Source organism: Somniosus microcephalus, chromosome 16, assembly GCF_052327205.1.
Source record: "Somniosus microcephalus isolate GS21.2 chromosome 16, FLI_Smic_1.0, whole genome shotgun sequence".
Classification (NCBI taxonomy): Eukaryota; Metazoa; Chordata; class Chondrichthyes; order Squaliformes; family Somniosidae; genus Somniosus; species Somniosus microcephalus.
The window spans coordinates 5484800-5503028 of record NC_141002.1 but is presented as its reverse complement, the minus strand read 5'-3'; the positions used below and the strand labels follow the sequence as shown (position 1 = coordinate 5503028).

At 46.9% G+C, this 18229-nt stretch overlaps 1 protein-coding gene across 1 annotated transcript in view; it reads left to right on the top strand.

Moving 5' to 3' along the window:
- LOC147105950 (uncharacterized) overlaps positions 1-18229 on the top strand; it is a gene marked incomplete at its 5' end in the record, with an annotated part of 367623 nt that overhangs the window by 29844 nt on the left and 319550 nt on the right. The window contains one exon of the mRNA XM_086009773.1: positions 10692-10878. Within this exon, the coding sequence (XP_085865899.1) occupies positions 10692-10878 (187 nt within the window). The remainder of the gene's footprint in view (positions 1-10691; positions 10879-18229) is intronic.

Here is an 18229-nt window from a genome sequence, read left to right as displayed (position 1 = left end):
GGTATTTGACACAGGCACGAGTCTCCAAATCAAACTACTAAGAAATTGATACAGGTAGAGTTCTGGTTTGCCTGATATGGAGTGCATACTCTGCCCACATACGGACACATCCTGCTCACCTAGATCCAGAGAGTTTACGCAGAATTTGGCAGTGGCCAAGGGTCAGCGATGAGAAGCTATATTGCTGGAGTTCAACTAACTAAAACCATGCAGTTACCAGCACAGAGCACGAGTAAGCATGTTTTTTCTTTGAGTTGTTTGATGAGGTAACAGAAAGGGTGGATGAGGGCAGTGCAGTTGATGTTGTGTATATGGACTTTCAAAAGGTGTTTAATAAAGAACCACATATTAGGTTTGTTAGCAAAATTAAAGCCCATGGGATAAAAGGAGCAGTAGCAACATGGATACAAAATTGGCTAAGGGACAGAAAACAGAGAGTTGTGGTGACTGGCTGTTTTTCAGACTAGAGGGAGGTATACAGTGGCGTTCCCCAAGGTTCAGTATTAGGACCACTGCTGTCTTTGATATACATTAATGACTTGGACTTGGGGGCACAGGGCACAATTTTGCAGATGACACAAAACTTGGAAGTGTAGTAAACGAGGAAGATAGTAATAGACTTCAAGAGTACACAGACAGGCTAGTGGAATGGGCGGACACATGGCAGATGAAATTCAATGCAGAAAAGTGTGATGTGATACATTTTGGTAGGAAGAATGAGGAGAGACAATACATGCTAATTGGTACAATTTTAAAGGGGGTGCAAGAAAAGATAGACCCGTGGGTGTTTGTACACAAATTTTTGAAGGTGGCAGGACAGATTAACAATGCAGTTAATAAACCACATGGGATCCTGGGCTTTATACTAGAGGCAGAGAGTACAAAAGCTAGCAAGTTATGCTAAACCTATATAAAACACTAGTTCGGCCCCAATTCTGGGCACCACACTTTAGGAAGGGCGTGAAAGCTTTGGAGAGGGTACAGAAGAGATTTACTAGAATGGTTCCAGGGATGAGGGATTACAGTTACATGGATAGACTAGAGAAGCTAGGGGTTGTTCTCCTTGGAGCAGAAAAGGCTAAGAGGAGATTTGATAGAGGTGTTTAAAACCATGAAGGGTTCAGATAGAATAAATAAAGATAAACTATTTCCAATGACTGAAGGGTCGCTAATGAGAGGGCACAGATTTAAGGTGATTGGCAAAAAAACTAGAGGCGCCATGAGGAAAAATTTCTATATGTAACGAGTGGTTAGGATTTGGAATGCTCTGCCTGATACGGTGGTGGATACAGATTCAATAGTAACCTTCAAAAGGGAACTGGATAAATATTGGAAGCAGAAAAATTAGCTGGGATATGGGGAAAGAGCGGGGGAGTGGGACTGACTGGATTGCTCTTCGAAAGAGTCAGCGCAGACTCGATGGGCTGAATGGCCTCCTTCTGTGTTGCACTATCTTATGATTCTATGTTTCTATGTTTCTACTTGCCCAGCTAGTTGTTGAAGCAAAGTTCATAATTTCTTTTAAAAATAAGTTAGACAGTTGCTTGAAAAAAGGAATATTAAAGCATACATGGAGTGAGCAGGAGGGTGGGATTAGACTAGGTGAAATTTTAAAAGTTTGGGGTTGTGATCAGAAGAGAGGGATTAAACAACCTGGGATATTAAAGTGTATGAAGAGTGAGCCAGAAAGTGGGGTTAGAGTTGATGCGGTATGGGGCTGTTGCAAGAAAGTGGGATTGGATTAGATGAGATATTAAAGGGTTTGCGAGTGATCACGAGAGTTGGATTAGGCTATCTGGGATAGTAAAGGATATGAAGCTATATTGGGGCGAAATTAGAAATGGACGAGGATGTAAACAGGAGGAATCACTTTGGCCGCCCACTATACACTCCACCCAATATTCAGTTTCATTGGCTCAATAGAACTGAATTTAGGGCATATAATGGCAAATGTGATTCCGTCTTTTGGTCCATGTTCAATTTCACCGCGACCATCTCTTACAGATCTCCCCTCTCTTACAGATCTCCCATCTCTTACAGATCTACAATCTATTACAGATATACTATCTGCTGATCTATCATCTCTTGATCTCCTATATATTATATATCCCAATCTCATACAGGTCAATCATCTCTTATAGATCTACCATTTCTTTCAGATCTACCATTTCTTTCAGATTACCCATCTCTTGGTCTACTATCTCTTACAGATCTATCATCTCTTACAAATCTCGCATCTCTTGATCTACCATTGCTTACAGAAGTCCCATCTCTTGCTCTTCCATCTCTTACAGATCTCCCATCTCCTCCCGATCTTCGATCTCTTGATCTCCCATCACTTACAGACCTACCAGTTCTTACACATCTACCATCCTTTGCAGGGCTCCAATCTCTTGATCTCCCATCTCTTGATCTACCATCTCTTATATCTACCATTTCTTACTGATTTCTCATCCCTTGATGCCCATCTGTTGTTCTACCATTTGTTACAGATCTAACATCTCTTACAGATTTCCCATCTCTTGATCTCCCATCTCTTGATCTCCCATCTTTTGATCTCCCATCTCTTGATCTCCCAACTCTTGATCTCCCATCTCATGATCTGTCATCTCTTGATCTATAATCTCTTGCGGATCTCCCATCTTTTACACATCTACCATCCCTTACAGATATCCCATCCCTTCATCTCCCATCTCTTGAGTTGCCATCTCATGATCTCTCATCCCTTGATCTACGGTCCTATACAGATGCCCCATTTCATACAGATGTACCATCTCTTGATCTATCACCTTTTACACAATTATCATCTATTGCAGATCACCCAACTCTTGATATCACATCTCTTGATCTACCAAATCTTACAAATCTATCAGATCTTATGGATCTACTGCCTCTTACAGATCTAACATCTCTTACAGATCTATTATCGATCTCCCATCGCTTATAGTTCTCCTATCCCTTGATCTCCTATCTCTTGCACTACCACCTCTTCATCTGCCATCTCTTGATCTACCATCTTTTTCAGATCTACCATCTCTTACCAATCTACAAAGTTGTAGCCTTGCCATCTCTTACAGAAGTTCCGTCTCTTACAGATCTCCCATCTCTTAAATATCTCCTGTCACTTGATTTCCCATCTCATGATCTACCACCTCTTACAGATCTCCCATCACTTGAGGTAAAATCTTTTACAGATCTACCGCCTCCTATCTCTTGATCTCACATCATTTGATCTACCAAATCTTACAGATCTCCAGTCTCTTACAGATTTATCATCTCTTGATCTACCATGTGTTACGCATCTACCATCCCTTTCACGTCTCATCTCTTGATCTTTCATTTCTTGATCTTGCATCTCTTGACCTACCAACTCTTACAAATCTACCATCTTTCAGATGTGCCATCTCCTAATGATGTCCAATCTCTTACAGATGTAACACCTCTTACAGATCTACCATCTCTTCATTTCCCCTCTCTTGATCTCCCATTTCTTGATTCACCATCTTTTATACATCTGCCATCTACCATCCCTTGCAGATCTCCCAACTCTTGATTTTGCATCTCTTGATCTATCAACTCTTACATATCTTACAGATCTACTATCTCTTACAGAACTAAAATCTCTTATAGATCTCCCATCTCTTACAGTTCTCCCATCCCTTGATAACCGCCCCCCCTTGATCTCCCATCTCTTGATCTCCCATTTCTTGATCCACCATCTTTTACAGATCTACCATATCTTACAGATCTACCATCTCTTACCATCTACAACCTTCCAAACCTGCCATCTCTTACAGATGTTCCATCTCTTACACATCTCCCATCTCTTACAGATCTCTTACCTCTTACAGATCTCTCATCTCTTGATTTCCCATCTCTTGACCGACTGTCTCTTACAGCTCTACCATCTTACATATCTACCATCAATTGCAGATCTCACATCTCTTGATCTTACATCTCTTGATCTACCAACTCTTACAATGTTACTATCTTCCAGATGTGCCATCTCTTAATGATGTCCCATCTCTTACAAATCTCTCATCTCTTGATCTACCATCTCTTACAGATCTACCATCTCTTACAGATCTCCCATCTCTTACAGATCTCCCATCTCTTACACATATACCATCTCTTACACACCTACCATCCCTTGCAGAGTTCCCATCTCTTGATCTACCATCTTTTACAGATTTAACATCTTACAGATCTCTCATCTCTTAGAGACCTCCCATCTCTTGAATTCCCATCACTTCTTTATTTTATTTTATTTATTTTTTTCAATCACGGGATGTGGGCATCACTGGCAAGGCCAGCATGTATTGGCCATCCCTAATTGCCCTTGAGAAGGTGGTGGTGAACTACCTTCTTGAGCCACTGCAGTTCATGTAGTGATGATACTCACACCATGCTGTTAGGTAGGGTGTTCCAGGAATTTGACCCAGCGATGATGAAAGAACGGCGATATATTTCCAAGTCAGGATGGTGTGTAACTTGAAGGGAAACTTGGAGGTGGTGGTGTTCCCATGTGCCTGCTGCCCTTGTCCTTCTAGGTGGTAGAGGTCGTGATTTGGGAGGTACTGCTGAAGAGGCCTTGGCAAGTTGATGCAGTGCATCTTGTAGATGGTATACACTGCAGCCACGTTGCGCCGGTGGTGGAGGGAGTGAATGTTTAAGGTGGTGGATGAGGTGTGGATCAAGCTTTGTCCTGGATGGTTTTGAGCTTCTTTAGTGTTGTTGGAGCTTCACTCATGAAATGGAGAGTATTCAATCGCACTCCTGACTTGTGCCTTGTAGGTGGTGGAAAGTTTTTGAGGAGTCAGGAGGTGAGTCACTTGCCGTAGAATACCCAACCGCTGACCTGGTCTTGTAGCCTCAGTATTTATGTGGCTGGTCCAGTTAAGTTTCTGGTCATTGGTGACTCCCAGAATGTTGACGTCAGTGGGGATCGGGGGAAATGTTTCCACTAGCTGGAGTCGTACCTAACACAAAGGAAGATGGTTGTGGATGTTGGAGGCCAATCATCTCAGCCCCAGACATCACTGCAGGAGTTCCTCAGGGCAATGTCTTAGGCCCAACCATCTTCAGCTGCTTCAGCGCTTTTTCCATGTTTGGACCTAGGCTGTAATGGGGTCTGGAGCCAATTGGTCCTGGCAGAACCAAACTTAGCATCGGTGAGCAAATTATTGGTGAGTAAGTGCCGCTTGATAGCACTCTCGACGACACCTTCCATCACTTTGCTGATGATTGAGAGTAGGCTGATGGGGAGGTAATTGGCTGGATTGGATTTGTCCTGCTTTTTATGGACAGGATATATCTGAGCATGCTGCTGCCGCTGCTTAGCATGCATGTAGTCCTGTGGTGTAGCTTCACCAGGTTGTCACCTTATTTTCAGGTATACCTGGTGCTGCTCCTGGCATGCTCTTCTACACTTCTCATTGAACCAGGGTTGGTCGCATGACTTGATGGTAATGGTAGAGTGAGGGATATGCCGGGCCATAAGGTTACAGATTGTGGTGGAATACAATTCTACTGCTGATGGCCCATAGTGCCTCATGGATGCCAAGTTTTGAGCTGCTAGATCTATCCCGTGTAGCACGGTGGTAGTGTCACACAACACGATGGAGGGTGTCTTCAGTGTGAAGACGGGACTTCGTCCCCACAAGGACTGTGCGGTGGTAACTTCTACCAATACCGTCATGCTGTTATGGACAGATGCATCTGCGGCAAGTAGATTTGTGGGGATGAGGTGAAGCAAATTTTTCCCTCGTGTTAGTCATAGAGTTTTACAGCACAGAAAGAGGCCCTTCGGCCCATCGTGTTGTTTCTCTCACCACCTGCCGCAGGCCCAGTCTGGCAGCTATGTCCTTCAGGACTCGGTCAGTAATGTTGCTACTGAGCCACGTTTGGTGATGAACATTGAAATCCCCCACCCAGAGTACATTCTGTGCCCCAGTGCTTCTTCCAAGTGGTGTTCAACATAGATTCATCAGCTGAGAGAGGGTGGTAGGTGGTAATCAGCAGAAAGTTTCCTTGCCCATGTTTAACCTGCTACCATGAGACTTAATGGGGTCCGGAGTCAATGTTGAGGACTCCCAGTGCCACTCCCTTCCGACTGTATAGCACTGTGCTGCCACCTCTGTCCTACTGGTGGGATAGAACATACCCAGGGATGGTGATGGAGGAGTCTGGGACGTTGGCTGATAGGTATGATTCTGTGATTATGACTATGGCTAGCCTGTGGGACAGCGTTCCCAATTTTGGCACAAGTTCCCAGATGTTAGTGTGCCTTTGTCGTGTCCAAATCCGATGCCTAGGTAGATGCCGGGTGGTCTGTCCGGTTTTATTCTTATTGTACTTTTTTGCAGTGGTTTGATACAACTGAGTGGCTTGTTCATTTCAGAGAGCAGTTAAGAGTCAACCACATTGCTGTGGGTCTGGAGTCATATATAGGCTAGACTAGGTAAGGTCGGCAGGTTTCCTTCGCTAAAGGACATTCGTGAACCAGTGCTTTTATGACAATCTGATAGCTTCATGGTGACCATTACTGATACTAGCTTTGAATTCCAGATCTTTACTTAATTAACTGCATTCAAATCCACAAGCTGCCATGGTGGGATTTGTACTCAAGTCCAGTAACATAACCACTATGCTACCTTACCCTTGGTCCTGATCTCCTATCTCTTGATCACCATCTCTTGATCTACAATCTCTTACAGATCTACTATCTTCTACAAATTTATCATCTCTTGCACATCCCCCATCTCTTACAGATGTACCAACTCATACAGATCCAGCATCATTTGCAGATCTCCCATCTCTTGATTTACCTGCTCTGACAGACCTCCCATCTCTTAGGCTTCCATCACTTACAAATGTAAAATCACATACAGATCTACAGCCTCTTACAGATCTACCATCTATTACATATCTCCCATCGCTTGGTCTACTATTTCTTTCAGATCTCCCATCTCTTGCAGAACTCCCATCTACCATCGCTTTCTGATCTACCATCTCTTACATATGTAACATCTCTTACAGATCTCTCATCTCTTGATTCCCTACCTCTTGATCTACAAACTCTTACAGATTTACCATCCCCTACCGATCTACCATCTCTTACACATCCCCTATCTCTTACAGGCTCCCCATCGCTTTGTCTACCATTTCGTACAGTTCTCTCATCTCTTATAGATGTACCAACACCTGCAGATCTACCATCTGTTGCTGCTCTCCCATCTCTTGCTCTATTGTGTCTTTTAGAACTCCCAACTCTTAATCTCTCAGCTCTTGATTTACCAGCTCGGACAGATCTACCATCATTTACAGGTCTCTCAGATCTTGCAGATCTACCATTCCTTACAGGTCTCCCACCATTTGCTCTACCATCTATTACAGATCTAGCATTTGTTACAGATATCACATCTCTTACAGATCTCCCATCTACCATCTCTTACAGATCTACTATTTCTTTTAAATCTCCCATCGCTTGCAGAACACCCAGCTTTTATGGGTCTACCATCTTACAGAGTGTAGAAGAGCATGCCAGGAGCAGCACCAGGTGTACCTAAAAATGAGGTGTCAACCTGGGGAAGCTGCAACACAGGACTACATGCATGCTTAAAAACAGAAGCAGCATGCTATAGACAGGGCTAAGCGATCACACAATCAACGGATCAGATCAAAGCGCTGCAGTCATGCCACATCCAGTCGTGAATGGTGGTGGACCATTAAACAACTAACGGTAGGAGGATGCGCCATGAATATCCCATCCTCAATGATGGTGGAGCCCAGCATGTGAGTGCAAAAGACAAGGCTGAAGCGTTTGCAACTATCTTCAGCCAGAAGTGCCAAGTGGATGCTCCATATCGGCCTACTCCTGAGGTCCCCACCATCACAGAAGCCAGTCTTCAGCCAATTCGATTCACTCCATGTGATATGAAGAAACGGCTGAGCGCACTGGATACAGCAAAGGCTATGGGCCCCGACAACATCCCGGCTATCGTGCTGAAGACTTGTGCTCCAGAACTAGCCGCGCCTCTAGTCAAGCTGTTCCAGTACAGCTACATCACTGCCATCTATCCAACAATGTGGAAAGCTGCCCAGGTATGTCCTGTCCACAAAAAGCAGGACAAATCCAACCCAACCAATTACCGCCCCATCAGTCTACTCTCAATTATCAGCAAAGTGATGGAAGGTGTCACCGACAGTGCTATTAAGTGGCACTTACTCACCAAAAACCTGCTCACTGATGCCCAGTCTGGGTTCCGCCAGGACCACTCGGCTCCCGACCTCATTACAGCCTTGGTCCAAACATGGACAAAGGAGCTGAATTCCAGAGGTGAGGTGAGAGTGACTGCTCTTGACATCAAGATAGCATTTGACCGAGTGCGGCATCAAGGAGCCCTAGTAAAACTGAAGTCAATGGGAATCGGGGGAGGAAATGCTCCACTGGCTGGAGTTATACCTAGCACAAAGGAAGATGTTTGTGGTGGTTGAAGGTCAATCATCACAGCCCCAGGACATCTCTGCAGTAGATACTCAGGGCAGTGTCCTAGGCCCAACCATCTTCAGCTACTTCATCAATGACCTTCCCTCCAACATAAGGTCAGAAATGGGGATGTTCGCTGATGACTGCACAGTGTTCAGCACCATTCACAACTCCTCAGATAATGCAACAAGACCTGGATGATGTTCAGGCTTGGGCTGATAAGTGGCAGGTAACATTCACGCCACAGAAGTGCCAGGCAATGACTATCTCCAACAAGCGAGAATCTAACCACCTCCCCTTGATATTCAACGGCATTACCATCGCCGAATCCTCCACCATTAACATCCTGGGGGGTCATCATATTAACCAGAAACTTAACTGGACCAGCCACATAAATACTGTGGCAACAAGAGCAGGTCAGAGGCTAGGTATTCTGCGGCGAGTGTCTCACCTCCTGACTGACTCCCCAAAGCCTTTCCACCATCCACAAGGCACAAGTAAGGAGTGTGATGGAATACTCTCCACTTGCCTGGATGAGTGCAGCTCCAACAACACTCAAGAAGCTCGACACCATCCAGGACAAAGCAGCCCGCTTGATTGGCACCCCATCCACCACCTTAAACATTCACTCCCTCCACCACCGGCGTACCGTGGCTGCAGTGTGTACCATCTACAAGATGCACTGCAACAACTCACCAAGGCTTCACAGAATCACAGAAACCCCACAGCGCAGATAGAGGCCACTTCGGCCCATCGAGCCCGCACAGACACATATCCCACCCGATCCCCGTAACACCAACACATATCCCACCCTATCCCCGTAACCCCACGTATTTAATCCCCCTAACACTAAGGGTCAATTTATCATAGCCAATCATCCTAACCCGCACATCTTTGGACTGTGGGAGGAAACCGGAGCACCCGGAGGAAACCCACCCAAACCCACGACCTCTTCCACCTAGAAGGACAAGGGCAGCAGGCGCATCGGAACACTGCCACCTCCAAGTTCCCCTCCAAGTCACACACCATCCTGACTTAGAAGTATATCGCCAATCCTTCATCGTTGCTGGGTCAAAATCCTGGAACTCCCTACCTAACAGCACTGTGGGAGCACCTTCACCTCACGGACTGCAGCGGGTCAAGAAGGCGGCTCATCCCCACCTTCTCAAGGACAATTAGGGTTGGGCAATAAATGCTGGCCTTGTCAGCGACGACCACATCCCATAAACGAATGAAAAAAAACGAATCTATCACGAGTTTCATGTGATCTCATAACTTTGGTCGTTTAAGCCATTTCTCCGAGGTTTCTACCAAAGTTACAGCAGGAGGCTGGGTAAACCCTGCAGAAATTCAATCCCTCTAGCATTGTTTTTACAGAAATTTAACTCACTCTTCTTTCTCAGACTAAAAACCTGGAATAGTGTCCATATTGTAACTTATACGGGTCATCTTTAAATGTCCCGGTGCCGAACATTGTATGTGGAATTATGCTGTGTGACCGATATGCAAGCCCGCACTTTTCTGTCCATTAAAATTGAGGATAGAATATAAATCCAAAAGGTTAAAAATGAACTTGTATAGATTCATCCCCACCTCCAGTACTGGGTCCAATTCTGGTCACTTTACTACAAAGGGAGTATCCTGGCTTCAGAGACAATACAGAGGATGGAACTAAATTGATAGCTGGGTGTGCCTCATTCCTGGTATGAGGAAGGACTAAAGTTTGACGACGCCACAAACCCTGGGGTAGAAATTGGTCTTGGACAGTAGCACCAAACGAGCGGTATCGCATTGGTTGCTTGTTGTATTCCCATCCAATATTCAGTTCCATTGGTGTCAATAGAGCTGAATATTGGGCGGAGCGTATACCAGGCGGCCCATGTGATACCGCTTGTTTGGTGCTACCGTCCAAGACCAATTTCTGCCCCTTGGTAACTAGGGACGCAGACTCGAGCTCGGAAGAAGGAAGTTGATGAAGCATTTGAGATTTAACTATTTCACACAGAGGATGGTCAACGTGTAGAATAGACTGCATAGAGAGACAATGGAGGTGGATAGTGGTAATGGAGGAGTAGAGGAGGTAGAGTATAATATCACATTGCTTTGAACTCTAGGACTGAGCAGATGGAGCTCTATGTTTCTTGTGCATTTTATGGTGCTATATCACTTTATTATGTTTTTTAATTCACTACTGTTCTTGCAGATCAACAAAACTGGGATTGTCATTTGTGAGTCAGATTCGATCCAGCGTATAGTGGCGATGGATTGCTCCAGGAAACAGCTACATGCTGTGCAGCTTGTAATGATGAATCTGACAATGAAGACAAGAGGGTGCAATGTGTACTTATCCAGAAAACCCTGCACGGACTGCGCCAAGTGTCTAGTTCAAGGCAAGACTCAAACTTTAATAAATCACTGACTTCACAGTGCTTTTTTCCAATTTTCTTCTCCCCTCTTCTAAAGGTGCTAAGGCTGGCTCTCCGGGTGAGACATCTCAACCAAGTGCCCATTCTTCTTTCATGAAATCACGTGGTGTGTATCGCGAGGAGATTCTCAAGACCACAAGATAGATGCAGATGAAGAAGTCATTCAGCTTACTTGAGTTCATCTATCTAGAATTTAAAAAACTAATTCCCCATCATGGCATCTAACTGTCCAGTAAATGACTGTGTCATAGATTTTAAACTCCCCAACTCCATTAGGAGTCTACTCCAAGTCTTTATCATTCTTCGTTTGAAGACATTCCTGCCATCTGTGCCACGTTTTCCTTTAATCTGTTTCAACCTATCGCCCCTTATTCTAGTATCCTGCCATATATAGAACATAGAAACATAGAACAATAGGAGCAGGAGTCGGTCATTCGGCCCTTCGAGCCTGCTCCACCATTCAACATGATCATGGCTGATCCTCTATCTCAATACCATATTCCCGCTCTCTCCCCATACCCCTTGATGCCTTTTGTGTCTAGTAGCATGTTCTGCCTTGACCTTATTGTCCTCTCGCCTCTCCATTAAAACCCTCACTCTGTACTGTATCCCCAAGCCACACCGAGTTTCTCATTGAGATTTCCTCGCTTCTTTTCTCCCACAGCCACTACACTGAGCAACTCCTTATCCTTCGTAATTTCAATCTCCATCTCAACTTACCTTGCCCTCTCTGCTCTGATTTCACTGCCCTCCTACCGTATAAACTCTCCTGCCCATATTCCTACCCCTCCATTTTTACATCTCACTTGATCTCGCTACACTTATAATGTTGAACTCAAACAAAACCATCTCTGACCACTTCCTTGTCTCGCTCACCACTCACATCCTCCTACCCTCTTCCAACTCCACTTCCTTCTGCATCGAAACAACATTCTTCCCCAAGATTTTTTCAAGCTGCCAACTGCCTAGCCTATGGCCCTCCATTCACCACAATACAAGGAAGTGGTCTGGAGTCGCTCAGTCCATGCAAACTACTGCCCTATCTCCAACCTCCCTTTCCTCTCCAAAGTCCTTGAACATGTTGTCGCCTCCTAAATCCGTGCCCATCTTTAACACAACTCTATGTTTGAAATTATCCAATCAGGTTTCCGCCCGTACCACAGCACTGAAACGGTCCAAATCAAAGTCACAAAGTCAAGGCATCCTCTGTGACTGTGATCATGGTGCATTATCCCCTCTCGTTCTCCCTGACTTATTTGCAGCTTTTGACATGATCGACCATCCTTCTCCAATACCTCTCCTCTCTTGTCTACATCACTTGGTTCCACTCTTACCTATCTGATCATAGCTACAGCATCTACAGCAATGGCTTCTCTTCCTGCCCCTGCACTGTTATTTCTGGAGTCTCCCTAGGATAATATTGGCACCCTCTTCTTCCTCATCTATATGCGGCCCATTGGCGATATCATCAGACAACATGGCATCAGCTTTCACATGTACATTGATGACATCTAGCTCGATGTCTCCACCTTCTCTCTCCACAGCCATCGTCCTCAGCGCCCACACTCCATATCTTTGCCATTGATTACATTCCCCCTCCCTGGCCACTGCTTCAGGTGAATCAAACTGTTCATAAACTTAGCATTCTATTTGATCACAATCTGAGTTTCCAACCCTATATCCTCTCCATCACCAAGACTGCCTACTTCCACCTCTGTAACATTGCCCGCCTCCGCACTGCCTTAGCTCATCTGCTGCTGAAACCCTCATCCATGTAACCTCCAGCCTCGGCTATTCCAATGTTTTCCTGGCCGGCCTCCTATCTTCCACCCTTGATAAACTTCAGCTCATCCACAACTCTGCTGCCTGTAGCCTATCCGACACTGAGTCATGCTAACCCATCACACATTGCTGACTTTCATTGGCCACCAGACCTCCAATGCCTGCAATTTAAAATTCTTAACCTTGTGATTTAGTCCCTTCATGACCTTGCTCATTCTGAAGTCTGTAACTTCATCCTGCCCTACAAAACCCTCCCCCCCACCCCCCGAGAAAGCTGTGTTCTTCCGACTCTGGCCTCTTATGTATCTCCATTCCTTTGCCCCACCATTGGCGGCTGTGCATTCAGCCATCTAGGTCTCATACTCTGAAATTCGCTCCCTAAACCTTTCCACGTCTTCAATTTCCCCTCCTACTTTATGACCCTTCTTACTACCTACCTCTTTGACCAAGATTTTGGTCACACCTCATAATATCTGTTTCTTTGGCTCAGTGGCCATTTTTCTTTGATCACGTCTCTGTGAAAGGCCTTTCCATGCTCCTCTACATTAAAAAGGCTGTCCAAATGCAGAGTGACTATTTGCACGGTGTGCTTTGATACCCTCGCACATGCGCAGTATGATATATGAGGAAGCCGGAAGTGGGGCCTGCCGAACCTGCAGTTATTGCTGCCTGAGCCTTTGCCTGCTACTCAGGCATTTGGGTTATCTTTCAAAAATCAATGACTATACTAAAGGAGCCTCCAGGACTTTTGCCTAGAATATTGCTGTTATTATCTACGTGAACATTTTTGCAGCCTTCAGAGAGAGTGAGGGAATTGGAGGTGGGAGAGAGAGAGAGAGGAAGGGAGAGAGAGAGAGAGGAAGGTGGTGGGAGAGAGAAAAAGGCGCTGGGAGTGAGAGAGGATGGGGGAGAGAGAGAGGGCAGAGGGAAGAGGAGGTCAGGTGCTCTGGAGGGGGTGTAAAGAGCACGGAGGGCACAGTGGGGATGGGGGAAGAACATGATCCAGGTCTGGGGGGGATGTGGGGGAAGATGAGAGTGAGAAGGTGATCCAGATGGTAAGATGGATCACGTTCTTCCAACCCCACTCCCTTTACACCCGCACCACGTTCTCCCTCTCTGCCTCCTAGACCTGGTTGATTTCTTGGAAAGCTGTCACTATTCACTTCATACCCAATAAATCTGTTAACAATCCATGACCCACACACAATGGCCCATTTATGGGGGCGGGGGAAGGTCAGGAGCTTGTTGGGGGGAAAAGGCCAGGAATGAGGGGGGGAGGAACTTGGGCAGGGGAAGAAGATCAAGAGCCTAGGGGGTAGTGGAAGGAGGTCAGGAACTTGGGGGTAGGTCAGGAACTTGGGCAGTGGGGGCAGGAACTTGTTTGGGGGGTGGGACAGGAACTTGGGCAGTGGGGGCAGGAACTTGGGGGTAGGTCAGGAACTTGGGCAGTGGGGGCAGGAACTTGTTTGGGGGGTGGGTCAGGAACTTGGGCAGTGGGGGCAGGAACTTGTTTGGGGGGTGGGTCAGGAACTTGGGCAGTGGGGGCAGGAACTTGTTTGCGGGGTGGGAGAAGTCTTAACCCGCAAGGATGAGCCCTGTCTGTTCCAAGTTTTTTTTAAATTCGTTTTATGGGATGTGGACATTGCTGGCAAGGCCAGCATTTATTGCCCATCCCTAATTGCCCTTGAGAAGGTGGTGGTGAGCCGCCTTCTTGAACCGCTGCTGTTCGTGTGGTGTAGGTACTCCCACAGTGATTATTGTGTTTCGTAGTGGTTTGTTATAACCGAGCGGCTTGCTGGGCCACTTCAGAGGGCAGTTAAGAGTCAACCACATTGCTGTGGGTCTGGAGTCACATATAGGCCAGACCAGGTAAGGACGGCAGATTTCCTTCCCTAAAGGACATTAGTGGACCAGATGGGTTTTTACGACAATCCGATAGTTTCATGATTACCATTACTGATACTAACTTTTTAGAGTGAGCTCTGTTCTGTCTGAAGTAGGCAGTCAGAATGGCTCGAATTAAATTTTGCAAAGTAATTGATAAAGTAGGCAGGGAGGGTCTAATTACACATTCCAGAGAAACTGCTGGGTGTGTCTTGCCCTCCAAGGGGACCAATCAGAACTTTGGTGTTGCGATTAGACACGTCCATATAAATGCAAGTTGTTGTTGTCCCATATTCTCCCATATTCTAGTACCCTGACATACCTTTTACAGAGTTCCCGCTTTACCTTAATGGCCCTTATTCCAGTATTCTGGCATACATTGTTGTGTTTCTGGCTGTACCTTATCTCCATTTGCCCTAGACAGCCATGGAACACTAACACTGAGACAGCCATGGACCACCAGCACCCAGACAGTCACAGACCACCAGCACCCAGACAGTCACAGACCGCCAGCACCCAGACAGCCATAGACCATCAGCACCCAGACAGCCATAGACCGCCAACACCCAGACAGTCACAGACCACCAGCACCCAGACAGTCACAGACCACCAGCACCCAGACAGCCATAGACCGCCAGCACCCAGACAGCCATAGACCACCAGCACCCAGACAGCCATAGACCGCCAGCACCCAGACAGTCACAGACCACCAGCACCCAGACAGCCATAGACCGCCAGCACCCAGACAGCCATGGACCGCCAGCACCCAGACAGTCACAGACCACCAGCACCCAGACAGCCATAGACCGCCAGCACCCAGACAGTCACAGACCATCAGCACCCAGACAGTCACAGACCATCAGCACCCAGACAGCCATAGACCGCCAGCACCCAGACAGCCATGGACCGCCAGCACCCAGACAGTCACAGACCGCCAGCACCCAGACAGCCATGGACCGCCAGCACCCAGACAGTCACAGACCACCAGCACCCAGACAGCCATGGACCGCCAGCACCCAGACAGTCACAGACCACCAGCACCCAGACAGTCATAGACCGCCAGCACCCAGACAGCCATAGACCGCCAGCACCCAGACAGCCATAGACCACCAGCACCCAGACAGCCATAGACCGCCAGCACCCAGACAGTCACAGACCACCAGCACCCAGACAGCCATAGACCGCCAGCACCCAGACAGCCATGGACCGCCAGCACCCAGACAGCCATAGCCCACCAGCACCCAGACAGTCACAGACCACCAGCACCCAGACAGTCACAGACCATCAGCACCCAGACAGTCACAGACCATCAGCACCCAGACAGCCATAGACCACCAGCACCCAGACAGCCATAGACCACCAGCACCCAGACAGTCACAGACCACCAGCACCCAGACAGCCATAGACCGCCAGCACCCAGACAGTCACAGACCACCAGCACCCAGGCAGTCACAGACCACCAGCACCCAGACAGCCATAGACCGCCAGCACCCAGACAGCCATGGACCCCCCAGAAGGCACACAGTCATAGATCATGAACACTCAAGAAGCCATGGACCAGCACAACCTACACAGCCCAGGACCACCAGCACCCAGGCAGCTATGGACCACCAAAACCGGCAGGCAGCCATAGATCACCAACACCTAGAGAGCCATGGATCACCAGCACAAAGACAGCCATAGATCAGCATCAGCCAAATAGCCAGGGCCCAGCACAATCTAGACAACCATGGACCACCGGCACCCAGACAACTATGGACCATCAAAACCCAGTCATGGATCACCAGAACCTAGACAGTCATGAAATAACATTAGCTGTCCACCAGTCCTCTGGCACTATTCCCTTTTCTATTGAATTAATATATATATATATATATATATAGTGCCTCTGCTATCTCTTCCCTAGCTCCTTTTAGTATACGCAAATGCAATCCAAGGGTTTTATCCTCTCTAAATTTGTCTAGTTTATCAATGATCTACTCCTTTCTATTTTAAATGTCTTTATATCGTTTTGATCTGTTCTTCGAATGTAATGCCCACCTTGTTCATCTCTCTGGTAAATACTGAGACAAAAGTAATTATTCAATGGCCCGGAATTTGCAAAGGCGTTTGCCGCTGGCCCCGAAGTAAGCTTCGCACAAAAATCTAGGGGATCTCTGTGTCGAGAAGATCGGGTTTTCCGACGCATAGTTCAAATCAACTGAGTATAGTGGGAATCCCATAGTGCGAGCTGCTGTGACATCAACAAACTGTCTAAGCAGCCTATCAAAACGTAGATTTCTCACAGACAGCGAACAAGGAAGTGGGCAAACTCTTAAAATTCTAACTTTTTAAAAATGTTAGAGAGAGCAAAACTAAGATTGAGGCTCTCACATGGGGAAAAGGCAAACCTGAAATAAAGATGAATAAACTTTTAAAAAAATTAAACTTTTTTTAAAAGTTTCTTGAAACTTTTAATTTTTATTAAAATGGATAATTTTGAAATTGCACAAAATTAAAATTCGTTTTTCAGAGCCATAACCTTTGTTTAGCAGTCAATACGCTGTTAAAAGGAGTGGCATAGTGTGGACCAGCAGGGGGGTTGGGGCCCAGGGAAGGTGCGGCACGGGCCAACAGTGAGGTCGGGAGGACCATAATGCATCCTACGAAACCCAGGCAGTGAGGACCTGCGGGTAGGAGGGAGGAGGACAGTAGCAGTATGCTTGTGTGTGTGTGCTAGGCAATTGTAGCAGAGCCTGGTCTCGAATCATCTTGGATCCCCTTGCCATTGGACCAAGACCTTGCTCTGTCAAGCCCGTGTCGTAGCTGATGTACAACGGCCACCCCACGTTAAAAGAATTCACGCACAGGCATCTTCCACCCTTTAAAATGAAGTTCGGGACATGGAACGTCAGGACCCTCATGGACAACCTCAACAGTGACAGACCGGAACGCCGTACTGCTATCGTTGCCCGAGAGCTCAGACGTTTCGACATTGACATCGCCGCCCTAAGTGAGACCCGGTGGGCAGGGGAAGGCCAGCTCAAGGAGCAAGGCGGTGGCTACACCTTCTTCTGGAAAGGCAAACGTGAAGAAGAACGCAGCCTCCATGTAGGCTTTGCCATAAAAATGAACTAGTTGGGCATCTCAGAGACTCCCCTAGCAGTATAAACGAGTGCCTCATGACTCTTCGGCTCACCCTAGCCCAGAACCAGTGCGCTACGGTCATCAGTGCGTACGCCCCAACACTGGAAGCCACAGATGAGACCAAAGAGGAATTCTACTCCAGCCTTGAACAATCCCTGTCCCAAATCCCAACGGGCAATGAGCTGATCCTCCTTGGCAACGTTAACGCCAGAGTTGGAAAGGACACAGACCGGCAGAGAGGGGGTAGGGAAAGCCAACTCCAACGGTACCCTACTCCTGACGAAATGCTTAAAACATGGCCTTGTCATAACCAACACCTTGTTCCGGCAGAGAGACAAGTACAAGACTTCATGGCAACACCCTTGCTCCAAGCACTGGCATCTGCTGGACTACGTCATCGTCCGAGCGAGGGACCGCAAGGACATCCGCATCACCCACGCCATGACAGGAGCTGACGACTGCTGGACAGACCACCGCCTAATCCGCTCTGTCATCTCCATCAATGTAGCCCCAAAACAGCGGC